The sequence below is a fragment of the Idiotropiscis lumnitzeri genome, chromosome 16 (genome assembly GCF_059441095.1).
Source record: "Idiotropiscis lumnitzeri isolate Australia: NSW breed Sydney's pygmy pipehorse chromosome 16, RoL_Ilum_1.0, whole genome shotgun sequence".
NCBI lineage: Eukaryota > Metazoa > Chordata > Actinopteri > Syngnathiformes > Syngnathidae > Idiotropiscis > Idiotropiscis lumnitzeri.
Genome location: NC_142406.1, coordinates 9,549,944 through 9,564,764, shown reverse-complemented (window position 1 = coordinate 9,564,764; position 14,821 = coordinate 9,549,944). Strand labels below are relative to the sequence as shown.

Genomic DNA, 14,821 nt, shown 5'->3' with positions numbered 1-14,821 from the left:
AAGTTTGGAATCTGATCGAATGGCCACGACGTGTGGGATCCTTCAAGGGTCAATCCTTGAACCCCTTTAATTCAGCATTTAGCTGTCGTGCTGCACACAAACTGAATAAGCTGCCAACAGAAGTGAATTTACGGCCAAGTTTTAATGCTTTTAAATCCAAGTTTCCCCATACCTATAATTAAGGTCTTCGTTTAAAGCATTTCTATAACAGATTGTTCCAATATCTTATTCTTGGCTTCTTGTGCTGTTGATGTTCTTTTAGAAATTTTAGTAAACTTTTTTTATTTCTTTACTTTGCTTTTAAATGTCTTAGAATCTTCTGTTCGCATAGACTTTTTTTGCTTCACTTTTAGAAACCTTGTGAAAACAAGAGTGCTCTATAAATAAAACTGCCTTGCCCTTGTTTAATATGGAAGAAGGAATGCCATCAGTTTTGTTAGTTTTTTGTTCATGAGATTATTCCTGACACTTTTACAATAACAAACTACATCATAAAATCCTAAAATATTGTTTGTTGACATAATGCATGAACCATGCAACACAAAGCAGCAGAATAGTCCTGCCGGGCCAGAGCCAGGCCCTCAATATAAATTAATGCAATTTAAGATAAACTGCTGTCCTTTGCTGTTAATTTTCAAATAAATTATTTTAGATTAAGTCATAATATTCCTTTGGTTATCATATAGCTAACGTGAAGGTCATGCTAACGTCTGCTAGCTGACCTTGGTCATTAACACAAAAGTTATAGTATATTTACTAAGTAAACTAATTAAATAAGAATAAAATTAAAATAATAAAAAAAATATCAAAGACTTTATTTTACATCTAATATGCAAGTATATTTAATATCAGAAATTTCATTTTGTTATTGATGTGAAACAGGAACTGTCATACGTCAAATACTTTTGATCAAGTTATACTCGACAAGATGACCTTAACTACTATACATACTTATTTTATTTTAATATTCGCCTGAACAGTGGCCTATATACTCGATACAAATCCCAATTTATGGAATAAGTGACTGCTGCGCTAGTCTGAAACGCTCAGACTACATTTCCCGTGATGCTTTGAGGCGCGGCAGCAGCTGTGCACTCCGTCTTGCCCGCAGCAATGAAATGATAACACGGTAGAACAAGGTAGAATGAGAAAGCGTTGACTTTCACATTTCTCTCCAGCTGTTTTGCGAGTGATGCCCTCAACTGCGGAGTGACGTCATGGCCGTCGAAGGTAAGGACAACATGTCCAGTTGTTTTCGGTCTTTGTGTAAGGAAATAAACGAATAAGAGGAAATAGTTAAAAGTCAGTCGATGACAAAGCTTAGCTGCGTGCCCTGACTGAGATTGTGAAAGCTCGTGATTGGGTGAATGCTTTGCAAGCCTTTTTTTTTCTCCTCTTCCCGCATCACTGTGCCGGTAATCTTCAACGCACATCACTTGCAGGGAGCATTGTTCGCGTGCACGCGCGCTCTCTATTGTTGCAGATTGTGCGCGTGATCGTTTTGCTGAGTGACACGACACAGCCCCATTGACAGATCTGCAGCCTAGCAGAGTGAGGTTTGTTTTTGCACAATCATCTGGATGATCCCTGCGTGTCCACTTCGATTTTGTTTGGAAACGCACCGCGATTCATCCTGGTGTGATGTAATTCCCCGTGCACGCGTGTTATCACCCCCCCCCCCCCCCAAGACTGGTCCGGCTCATCCTGCAGCAGGTGGTCTAACATGTGGATCATCTCCCCTGTAATTGAGAGTAAATACCCGCATTTGTTTGTGAAGTGGATGTGAGCGAAGTGCTGGAATCTTCTGCACTGTGAGTGATTTGCAATGCTCGGCAGGTCTCCTCACCTTATTGGAGGTATCTTGTGGATCCAGAATCCCATGAGAGGTATGTTTGGAACTGTATTTCAACGTTTCTGTTTTCCTGGGTGTATGCTCGAGCTAGTATGACAGGAATGAGACTCGGACACCCCTGCATACCTTTCCGACCAGACACTTACTCTGGTTAAGGACAATGTGCCTTGTTGGTACCAGAACTTGACAGTCTCGTTCCCTCTCAAAGACTTGATGACGTGTACGCTACGAGGCTTTGTTGTTGCTGTGATGTCTTGCATGCCATGCTTCGGTGTTATTGAATAGGCAGAAAAGATCAAAATATATTTTATGGATGACTGGAAGTACTGCATCGTGGATTTCAGCGACTTCAAACATCATTTGCCGTCTTTTAAAATCTTTGCTTTGACATGAAACAAAAACTGAGCAATCGTTGGTTGTTTTTTCTTGCTTAAATATTAAGAGATATGATTTCATTTTGAAGAATGGCACCAATGTATTATCTTTCTTTATATTTATCTATGTATTTTAAAAAAAAAGTCACGTGGGATTGACTCCAGTTCACAAATAAGACCAAACGTGGGTAATAGTCCGTTGCATTTAAAACTGTATTTTTTTTTTTAAAATTGGACTTGCCTGAATATTTTTTGCAACTACATTCCGCTCACTGCTTTTATTATTATCACTTGCATGATCTACTGAGAAATTCATTCAAAGTGAGTCATTTATGTGAAGTCAGAAGAGGTAATGCAAAACCGGCTCCGCATTCAACATATGTTCACCATTCAGAGGACAACAAAGTAGTCGTGCCATGTCACCAGAGTGGTGAGAGTTCATACTTGTTCAGCTTGTTTGTGTTGTCGTCAGACCTGAGCAAATCGAAACAAACAAAACTACGCAGGATGCAAACTGAGCCTGAAATGTGTGCATGATGTATCGTATTGAAATGAAACAGGTGAAAGTTCTGCCACAAATAGGTAGGTACTCGCCCCCAAAAAAATAAAATAAAAAAAATTTGGTAAAATACAAAAATGAAAACATATGTGTTTTTAAATGGCAGAATAGCTGAAAATTCTAATTTATATACTTTAACAAATGAATTTGAATTTTATACCACTTGCTGGCAAACATAAAAAATTAATTGCACATGCATGGTGCGCAACTAAAAAGCAGAAACTCTCCCATAACAGTTTGCAAAATCATCAACGGTACACTGTTAGGCGAATATAATTGCTGTCGTTGCCATGGCAACCCTATGTAAACAATTAGACCAAATGCAACCATAATATTGATTTATTTTTTTTTTCATTCATAGCACAATATAACTTGTTTATATGAGAGTATCTCATCAAAAATTTGAATGCATAAATTCGCTAAAAATAAGGCTTTTATTATTTAGAAGTGCTAGAAGGTCTCTAATTAAGAGCGCCCCGTAGTGCTACAACTAAAGCTGTCCCTGTGCTCACTCTCACATCAGTTTGCATTTAACATGCTGCAGGGAAAAAAATAACGCACCTCTGCAGCATGACTGTTCTGTTCCAGTACTCTAGCAACCCCTCAGTCATAGAATATAGGTCAGCTATTTCATCATTTATGACACATGAAAAGACAATTTTCGCTTTGGAAAAAAAAAAACGTGAAGAGCACTTTTGAACGCCAGACTCAAATTCCCAGTTCTTTTGGGAGTAATGTCACATCAAGCTTCAAAATGTAGCGTTAATCTGGACAAAATGTGCGAATTAAACTTATGTAATGGGAGCCACGTGCTCCTTCACCGTGTGGAAAAAGACAAATTCCGTCGACCCGTGCAGAATCATCTCTTGGTAAATTTCCAAAAAATACAGTCAAATATTAATAACAATTTGTAATCGCTATGTAATATTTGAGCAAACGCCTCAGATGAAATTGAACTAAATGCATAATGCTACTGATGCAAGCAGCAAAAAAAAAAAAAAAAAAAAAAAAAGAGCCTCAAAGTGCACCCCCGAGTCTGGCCGAAGCAGTTGTTTACGCCTGTGGCTGAGTTTGTTCATTTGCCTCTTGCCTCTGTGCATCAAAGCCTCCTTAATGTCCTGCCCTGCCTGCCTTCTTGTGCATCCATTCAGAAAAGTCATTCCAAATCCATTCCCGGATTTAACAGAGCAATAGAATTAGCGGAATAAAAATCTTTATTGCAGTCCGTGTATAGGATTATATCTTTTCAATCAGAATAACTGTAAGGAGCATGTCCTCTGCCTTGTCGACAAAAAAAAATAAATAAATAAGAATAAAATTGGATTAGGATGACTGAGGGCGAAGCAAATGTCATCGGAAAGAATTATGCGATCTTCCCTGGGGTGGCCTCGTTGCCGTCATGTGTGGCCTTCTGAAGTACTGCTGCATGAAATTCCGAATGACAGCCTTTGCACACAGAAGCAAACACTGAAAATGTTTGGAATTTAGTAAAAAAAATATTTTAGGTAAAGAACAAGGTCATATACTGTATGTGTGTATATTGTGTGCTGTGTTTGTAACATGAAAATGTTTAAATATAGCACAAATGTCAACAAAAACTATATTTAATATGCAAATTGATCAACTTTAATGATTTTTTTAAAATTTGATGCCTGCAAATTATTGAAGCTTTGAACATTTCCACCCTCACCTACTCAAATATCCAGGATCAGCATTGTTATATTTTGCGCTTTATTATTTTCTATAAATTTTCAATACGAGACAGGTCTGGACTGCAGGCATACAATGATTCTTGCCGATTGTAAAAGGAGGAACTCGACAAATCCTCTTTTTCTCAACCAGTTACGCCAAGAAGTTAGCCCACGCAATGCAGGTTTTTCTTCCGTGTTTACTTCCTCGTCATTGTTCGGCTGATTATATCACATGACACCTATTGGAAACATCGACATTCCAGCCACACCCCCCAAATGGAAACATAAGTAACTGAACTGATCCATCGCGTGCAAAAAAAAATAAAATGGTATTTATAACCTGAGCAGTGCGCCGAGACGTTCGCATATTGAATTGCAACGACTGCTTCCTGATTGAATCCCAGTCCAGAGTGTGTTGCGACTCAAAAGTGCAAAATATGATCCGACTCCTACCAGCTTCTAATATCGGTGCACTCCTTTGAGTTGCTCTTCACGGAATTTATTATTTACACTGCAATTCCAAGAGCAGCAGATCATGAAATGAGGCGAATGAAACGGCAAACAGTCGAGACTAAACAAGAGTCAGCCGCCATCCGATGGAATCGTGCGTTTGCCCAACGATAAGGCACGTTCGTCTCATTAGATTAGAAAACATTGTCTCAGTCGTTTTGGTCTTATATTCTAGAACACGGGTGGGCAAACTTTTTGATTAGTGGGCCACAATGGGTTCTAAAATCTGACAGAGGGGCCGGACCAGGAGCGGATTGATGGAGTATTTTGGTAACCTCACCTCATCGGAAAAAAAAAAAAAACATTTAATTTTAAATGAAAATGTACAAAAGCATTATATCGATATATATGTCACAGTATTTAGAAAATAAATATTAACAAGGTTTATTCATTTCATTTTTTCAAGTTCGGCGGGCCGGATTAAAACGCTTAACGGGCCGCATGTGGCCCCCGGGCCGTAGTTTGCCCACGCCTGCTCTGGAATGAAGTCCCTGACCTCTATCGAGGTTAAAACTACAAAATGAACCAGACAACATGTTGTAAAGGGCACTTCAAAATCTACCAGCGCTGATGTCAACCTGTTTGATGTTTGAAGCCCATGCAAATTAAACTCTGGAGAGAAGAGATAAGTGGAATACTTTTAGCCTTTTATGCACCCATCATCTCTGTGACGAATGACGCGCAGCTTTTTGCGAATATTTCGGAAATCAGTGATGTGGAGTGGAAGAACTTAGCTCCCCAAAATGAGGTAGCAATTATCTGCTCTGGAGATTTCAAAGCTACCGAACTGTTCGTTATATGCCGATGGGCACGGATGGCGGAGTCAATGTCAGGTGAAGGAAACTGTGGCATCCAAAGTTGAGCAAAACCTTGAATTCAGGTCTAGGGTATTTTTAGCACATTTATATAAGAAATGTCAGTCCGAAATAGTCTGTTTCAGTTTTCAAATAGCCGTCCTGTGTGGAGTTTGCATGTTAGGACATTTTTGCCCTTTAAATTGTCCATAGGTGTGAATGTGAGTCTAAATCAGGGGTCTTCAATCTTGTTCTAATTGTATAGTAGCAATGATTATGCAGCTGCGAAGCTCTGACTAATCATAGAAGTAAATGGTAAATAAAACAATGAATTTACAAGGAATGAACCCAAATAATTTATTTAAATAAAATGTCATATTGTGCCACTGCATCCCTTAAGACAATATAGTACCAATTTTAAACTTTTAGAACTTTGCGCTCTCTTATTTGGTCACATAAAGTGAGGTTTGTTCCTCTTATCAAATATTTAAATAACCAGTTCTAAATGAAGACAATCTATTTATGGAGCTTTTCCGCTGCCTGACGCTGAAGCAGAGAACATTTATGCCCGGGATACGTGCTTCAAAGTGAGTCAGCGTTAACTGCAGTTTATATTTAGCCCATCTGTCTTTGTGCATGAAGTGGACAATTCTGCCGCCGTTTTTTTTTTTTTTCACTAGCTGTGCCTCACTGACTTACTTTGTCTTTATTTCTCGTGGACTGCAAAAGAAATCAAATACTGTAATGTGCGGACAAATAATCTAGAAAGATTAAAGACCTTCATCTTAAATATGGAAAAAAAAGAACACAAGGCTGAGCTTCTATTTGTGTGCAGCATAACAGCTAAATGCCACTTCACCATGTTTATTTTGAACTCTTTACCCAAGTCAGATCCCTACTGGGTTTATATTCAATAAGCATTTTTTTTTAACTCATTCGCTCCCATTGACGGATATAGACGCCAAAAAGTACATTCTATTGGCAGTGAATGAGTTAATGTATTCAGGAACCAAACCATTTAAATAATTCAAATAATTTATCGACCAGAAGCAGAATTTGAAAATCTATTCTATTGATTGTTTTTTTTTTTTTTTTACTTTATTTTATTTTAGTTTTTTGGGGCAAATAAATAAAATACAATAAATCTATATTAACATATCAGATATGCATGAACAAAACAAAACAATTTAATAAAAAACTGGAGGCAGTACTCCGCTTGCTTTATTGCTTCCTACTCTTCAAAGGTATTCTAATTAGTACTAGTATGTCTCCTGTCCCGTGCTGATGGAGATTTATGCTTCGAGTCCTCCGGGCAGACAGCTGAGCAGACTCAGTTGTCTCATTTCTCACATTCACATCTCACAATTTTTTTTTTCTTTTTCTGGAGGAGACGTGGGTGGACTTGTTTGACACCTCGTGCATATTTGTTACGGTCGCTCACTTTCTCAGGGAATAGATTTGGTGCTTGCGTCCCTGCTCATATGCATGAGTGTTATTCACATATGCATGCGCACGTTCGCAACGGCATATCAATATTTGACCCGTCTCTTTGCATTCCAAACGAATGCAATAATTGTGGTTTCTAACATAAGTCAGTCACATTAGCGCGTATGGTGATGTGTTAGCATTTATGTCTAGTACACACTAAAAATCACACACCTGCTTGTTAAACTAAGCAGAAGCCTAAGCGGCGTCTATATCCGTCATTGGGAGTGGATGATTTAAAGGAGAAGCCGACCCAAGACAAATTTGCAAATTTGCAAGTCGAAACATTGTAATCTGATGAATATTGTGTTCTACCGTTTTTGACCACTCTGGCGGCGGCCATTTTGTCACTTCTGTCGATTGAAAATGACATCACTGTTGCTCAGGGCTCATGTAATGACCAATCAAGGCTCACCTGTTTTCTGAAATTAAGTCATGATTGGTCTTTAGCTGAACCGTGAGCAACTGTGATGCCATTTTCAGTCGACAGAAGTGACAAAATGGCCACCTCGAAGATGGATTTTACTGCTTAACTCATATTATGCAAATAAATTATTGACCGGAATGCCATGTTTAGACTAGCGGGCCTCCATAGAACATATTCTTGTAAAAAATTTGGGGGGTTGACTTCCCCTCTAAGAAAGCAATGTCTAAATTTCGTTGTAGAGTGTTGAGCCTAGTGACGAAGCAAAAAGTTTACACATTTTTTTGCACGTTTTTTTTGCACATTTTATTGCACTTTTTAAAAAATAAAAAGTAACATTCTACTTTTTGCTTTCATTTTCCAAAAACAGTGTGTTGTCTTTAGTTTAGCTTTGATCTATGGCCATGTTTAATGGTATTTATTATGGTGATTATTATTCAAATTTGCATCAGCTAATAAAAACTGCACACTTACCTTTAATGCCAGTTTTTGGTTAAAACTGTTTGAGTTCGGATCACTGCCAGCCTAAATGCTCACACTGAACATTTTTACTTTCCTCGTGGACCCATTTTGAACCAGCCTTTAATGCAAAATGAGGCAAGAATTTTTTTTTCTTTTTCTTGTTTGTCAACATAGTCTAAGAATCGAGGATACAACAACATCCCGTGCTGTGTTGTTGCCATGTTAGTCTTCTGCCTGATTAACACTCATTTGTAACTCTTCATTTACTTTCATGTTCACCCGTTGCATTTTACAGAGGTGCAGAAATGCATTCAACACCTCCCAGAGACTTTTATTGCTCAATGATTTCAGAGGCACATTTAAAAGCAATTGTTTCAAACCACACGCTCTAATTAAAAGGTGAGGCTTATGTTTAGATAATATCCCTCCACCTCACCTGCGCTTGTTTTTTAAAACCTCGTTGGGAAAATATGAGAAGAAGAAGAATAGAAGGCAGAGGCCCCCCTTCTTTGTCTTCTCCCTTCCTAACGCACACACAGCGCATGTCAGGGTTGGGCAGAGTGATGAATGCAATGGTGCTATTTATAGTACCCGTTGCTGATTTAAAAAAAAAAATCTCATTGCCCAATCGTCTCATTATAGGATTGAGGGCAATATACCAGCCTACCATCTTCATCCTGCCTTTTTTTTTTAGTCTTAATTCCTGTCATCATCTTGTCATCCGCTTCTGTGTGTCTTAAATCTGGCCACTCTATATCCTTTGAAAGGAAGACTATAATTTCTCCTTTGTGTGATTGTATATCAACCCCAACCTCAATTGAGTCAGGGGGTGAAGAGAGGGGCCGAAAGAGGAGGAGAGGGGAAGCGGTGAAGAGGGAGCCAATGTGTGCTGCGCATTTCAATTGCGTTCCAAGCCCTGCTCACTTGTGTATATTATTCTCCGTTGCACCTCGGGTACTTTGCTGAAGGAACCGGAAAGTACTCACTGTGGCGACACCCAATGAGACGTGCCCCATATCGAAAATCTCACTATAAGGTTCGAGTACGGTGGCCTAATGTGGCCAGGAAATATATGTGCGGACTTTTTTCCCCCCCAGCTCTAATAGCCATTCATGATTGCAGTGAATAACTGACAATGCTTTTTAATTATGAAAATATTTGGCACGGCAGTCACTTCAAAGATGAGGAACCTAGTCGGCTGTGCCAAGCGTAGGTGCAGTTCCAGTAAACTAACCTGATTGGGTGTGATGCAACTTGGAAGGGTTTCCAAGTGTGCTGGGAAAAAAAATAAAGTCGTCGTTGCTCGAGGCTTCATGTGCACTCACTTTCTTGTGGGTTCTTTAGCTAATCTGTGAATGAATGCGCGGTAATGCCGATTTTTATTTAAATTGTTTTGAGAAAAACAGTTCCCATACAGTTACATTATATTAAAAGCGTTAATTGCATTTTGGTAGAAATTATTCGCAGTTAGTGGAATTCATTTTCCACATGGTCACTAGGAACAAAGCGTAAACTAAGTTGTAGTCGTCGATTTAGCATCTGGCAGGGTAGACGCTGCGGTAATGAGATTCACATTCTGCTGACTTAACTGAAAAAAAAAAGGATGAGGGGGTGCAAGTGATTCACACTTCAGTGGGGACCGGCGGGAAGCAATAATTGAAGAGATGTCTGACACAGCGGAAAAAAAAGTTTTGTAACCCTGATGGGTACATCAATGAATGTGATCTTTATTGATCCAAAGTAACATGTTCATTTTATATATTATTATATATATATATATATATATATATATATATATATATATATATATATATATATATATAAATTTAATTTTATTTATTTATTTATATTTATATTTCTGATGTTATGTTATGTACACCACTGTAAACTAATAATCAAAACTGAGTTTGTAAAAATATACCCTTGTCCTCATTCGACTTAATGTTGCCGCTGGTAAATGCGCAGCCTTTCGTAAAGAGAGACAATGGATACTGTCAGACAACACGGAAGGAAACTTTGAAAACATTGACAAGCCCTTGAAATTTCCTCGACTTCGTAATGTCTTTGTCTTGAGTCTGTAGTTAATCGTCCCTTTAAACACAATAAAAAGGGAGTGGCTTTGAAATTCAACAATGTCTTTTTTTTTGTTGCAAAACACTTGCTCTGTTTTTCTTTATAAACGGATGAGTTGAAAATATAATTATAGTTCGATTACATTGGTAAAACATTTATATTGATTTATTTATTCATTTAAAGTTTTCTTTAATGCTTGATTTGTCGAACCACTATATTGTTCACACCCTCAAATAATACTTTAAGACTCATTCCAATTTTGCTTATTGTGAAGACAATGCACAGTTTTTATAGACGCCATCAAGTATGCATTATTCAATAAGTCAAATTTTAAACAGACTCTCAATTCTGCTATCCTGGATTGTCCTGGCCCCAACTGAATACATGCCACTGAGGAGGTTGTAATTTCTGTGGAAAAAATATAACTGCTGCAGTAGTACTATAGAATTATTTTTGCTTAATTTGGTAAACATTTTTTTTTATTTTATTTGATTTTTTCGTAGAACACTACAAATGATGTCTGATTCTTCCTTTACCATCAAAAACTCTACTTTGCAAACTGTGCTCCGTTTGATGTTCTGTATCGTCATCTAGCGGACAGATTTAGTATTACAGGTCCTCAAGCGCACCATTTTAATTTTATGGCAAAAACATTTAGTTGCTCATGCCAATTTTATAAATTCACTTTCGCTCCTTCTCCTCTGCTTTCCGTTCCCCTTCTAACTCAAATGTACTTTCTGACCTGCACAGCTGTTCACTGCAATTTGAGCCAGAATGGCATCGACCACCAGATGTACCCAGAAAACGTTGAATCGCAGCTGGATGAAGAGGAGGAGTCTGTCGACGGCCCACCTGTGCTGCTCGATGATGACAGCCCGAGCTACCATGACATAAGCCCGTCCATTTTTCAGCGCCGTTTGCCGCCATACCGCTCAGTGTCCGAGTCTGAGCTCACACGGGTGAGGTACCGTCCAAAATAATTGTACGATCAAGAAGTATTGGAGTCTGATAAGCAGCACCAGGGCTGGGACTAGGCGGGGACAATAGGGGGCCTGCCCCCTTCAATTAAAGGCTGTCCCCCCCCCCCAAAACCAAATTATATTTCACATATTTTTATTATCTCATACCTTCGCCCCTCCACGTCTTGGCTTGCCCCCTCAAATATAAAATAGATCAAGTTGTTTCTCAAACCCGCCGAAGGAGTATAAACTCTAGAGGTGGTCACTGGCCAGTTGAAGGACATGTATAGACCATGGAATGGAAATTTATTGTCATTGTACAGAGCAACAAAATTCACATGAGACCGTTAATAAAAATGGCCAGCAGAGGGAGACAGAACGTAGAAAACTGACAAACTGGTAAAAATGGTGTCCTATTTTCTAAAATGAAAAATACAAATATAAGGAAGGAAGAGGGGGTAAAACCAAAAGTATGGGATTGCCAAAAAAAATACAAAAAAACCCATCTGTGCACGAATAGGAACCATAAGCAACAATGACTCAAATATGGGCGTCGGCAGATTTTATTTAAAATAATCTGGAGACCAATTGGTAAAAAAAATGTAATAAAAAAGAGAGATAACAAGGAACAAAACAAAGAAGGACAAACTGATTTTTCGGCATGCATCTAAATCTGTCTGCTGTGCCTGTGATAATTTCTCCAAGGACCAATTGCTTTCAAAAGTGTCAGCTATTTCTTTTAAACTCTCTTCCTCAGAAATACAGAGTGATTGGAACAACAGCGTTGGAAAGGGAGTTATCACTTCAGATATACACAAACACTCTCATATTCTCTTTTTTTCTGTGTAAAAAAATGTTTTAATCAGCTGTCCATCAAAGCAAGTGGATACAGTTTTAATTGAAAAAGCTCCTCTGTGTAAACGCCGTGTGAATGTTTGAAAGTGAAAGAAGACAAACTAAAGTTGAGGCCGCTCAGAGTTTAAAATACATAATTCAGAATATCCTAAATAAACCATGATAATGAACCAATTTCCCAAACAAAATTCATAAACTGAATTATTTTTGTTTTGTTTTTGGATTATTAATGTGAGGTTTCTTGTTTATAATGTTACCAGTTTATGAGAATGAAAATTAGTCTGTTAAAAAAAAATAATGAAATTGAATAAACTACTGAATAGAAATATTTTTTAATTGATTCAATATTATATATATATATATATACAGTCAAGAATAAAGTCCAAGCCTGAGAATGGAATAGAAACAGCTATAAAAAATTATTATAAATGAAAAAAAGAGCATATCTTGCCTTCAATTAAGATCAAACTTGTTATTTTTAACCAACAGCCCTTTGTGTGAAAAGCTCTCGTCTATTTTCTGCGATGGGCCTCACTCGTTGGCACCGTTTGTATATCATCTTCAATTATACGTCTTATCAAGTTATTCAAAATTCTGTGTTATTCTCACAGACATCCACATGTGTGTTAGCATCCTTCCATCCGTCCGCGGTCTTTCATATAATGGATTAATTAACAAGAGGGATTTTCATCTCCTGCCAGCTCCGGCTCAGCTCAATCGAGGGAGACGGAGAGGGAAAGAATGAAAGGTGAAGGCAAGATTGGCGAGGATGCTAATTAGCTGTGAGGAGGAGATCAGACTGATGACAATATTTCGGTTAGGTGCTTGCTCAGTCGACTCTCCACTCAGTTATTTTCCAAGCAATCCCAGCAGAACACATGCAGTACTCAGTGCCTGACACCAGAGGGCGCTCTAAAACCTACTATGACAGGATTTTCGTGGAAGGCGCGTTTTTCTTTCCTCAACCTCGCAGTTTAATGACGTTATTAACAAAATGCATATTTATACGTATATTCACCAATCAGATAAAATTATGACCACCTGCTCAATTCTATTCATAATCTGTAGTTACATGATAGAGTCAATCATTGAAACAGGTCACAGCATGACTCAGTATGAATTAATTATTTTTATGAAGGCAGTATTTCATCCATCTTTTTTTTTTCTTCAGCATAATTTACTCTTTGTGTAAATGTAATTTATTTTCAACCATAAATGACATTGCTCTTGAAACTTCTATGCACACTTTTCTACTCTTTTGTTTTAGTAATCCACTTCACTCTGCACTGCCAATTTCCAACATTCAACCACCGAGCATTTAATTGTGAATCACATGCACCCACAAAAAGAAGTGAGTGCCTCAGGATTAATTTAGCCGACTCCATATTGGATCTGTAAATGCATATCTGTGTTCGAGCAATTACACGCTTCATTGTGTGCGTTATACTGTAGTTTGCGGCCTGTGTTGCCGTTTATTTCGCCACTGTCTGATTCATGTCAGGGTTGTGTATTGCCCCGAGGCATTGCGATTTCTCGTCTTTAATTTTTGAGCGTGTCCTTGCTGTGTTGCTAAGGTAACATGAAGAAAACTGGTGAGCCATGCCGGGCTTTTAGTTATCAATTAAAGCCAAGGACAGCACAGCAGGGGAATGTTTTGTTGCAGCACGTTTGCCCGAGTCTCTCTTTCATGTGTGTAATTATGTTCCTTTTTGTCTCTGTGTTCAATATTGCACCACATGCGGGTACATTTGCCACCAATTTGCCTTGTGTGTTTCATGTGCATGCTTATTTCCAGATGTATTCAATTTGGAAAAAGAACATGCTCTTCTTTGGACCCTTGCTCTGTCACTCAAACCTCTAATTGGCCCGGAGATTTGAGAACAGCCATTTGAGGGTGATTGTGTTCTCTCTCTCTCTCTCACTCTCTCTCTCTCTCTCTCTACATCTCTGTCTCTCTGTCTCTCTCTCTCTCTCTCTCTTTCTCTCTCGCTCTCTCTCTACACCTCTACCTCCACCTCTCTCAGTCTCTCTCTTCCTCTCTGTCTCTACCACTCTGTCTCTCTACCTCTCTCTGTCTCGCTACCTTCCTCTCTCTCTCTCTCTCTACCTCTCTCTCTCTCTCTACCTCTCTCTGTCTGTCTCTCTCTCTCTCTCTCTCTCTCTCTCTCTCTACATCTCTACCTCTCTCTGTCACTCTACCTTCCTCTCTCTTTCTCTCTACCTCTGTCTATCTCTCAACCTCCCTCTGTCTCTCTCTCTCTCTCTCACACTCTCTCTCTACACCTCTCTGTATCTCTACAGTCCTCTCTCTCTCTCTCTCTCTACCTCTCTCTGCCTCTCCACCTTCCTCTCTCTCTCTCTGGCTCTCTCTCTCTCTCTCTCTCTCCTTTCCTGCTGGTGTTTTCCCCCCATCCTTTGGCTCTGCTAGCTGGCAGCACCAGCTCACCTTTTCCCCTCAGCCCCAGGAGCGCTGCTTTGGGCTGAATCAGAGTAGAATGTAAAACACAGATGGCCATTGACTCACAAATGGGTTCATGGAAAATGAGCCTCCTGTGTCAAATCCGTTTGTGAAGCGCCGGCGTTTTCTTTTATTTCCTCTTTTTATTTTTTTAAAACCATTTGCCTCGTCTGTCAGTGCCGCTATACACAGAGTTCGTCTTTTTTCCTCTTGTTTTTTTTTCAGTCAGTCAAACTCTACTTTTTCACACACTTCTTGTCCCTTTCACTCTTTTGTACATTCTTTCTGAATTTGGCCTCACTCTCCCTTTTTTGCCTCAGGCTCC

At 38.8% G+C, this 14,821-nt stretch overlaps 1 protein-coding gene across 5 annotated transcripts in view; it reads left to right on the top strand.

Annotated features, from left to right (window-relative positions):
- The first annotated feature begins 1,070 nt into the window (after positions 1–1,070).
- samd12 (sterile alpha motif domain containing 12) overlaps positions 1,071–14,821 on the top strand; it is a 56,781-nt gene continuing 43,030 nt past the window's right edge. For 2 of the 5 annotated variants that reach the window (XM_088278494.1, XM_088278493.1), the window contains exons 1-2: positions 1,351–1,886; positions 10,975–11,183. In XM_088278494.1, coding sequence (XP_088134620.1) covers positions 1,826–1,886; positions 10,975–11,183 — 270 coding nt within the window. In that variant the 5' untranslated portion in view covers positions 1,351–1,825. Of the gene's footprint in view, positions 1,231–1,350; positions 1,887–10,974; positions 11,184–14,821 lie in introns of those variants that run through there. The other 3 variants (XM_088278496.1, XM_088278495.1, XM_088278492.1) reach the window with 3 other exon arrangements.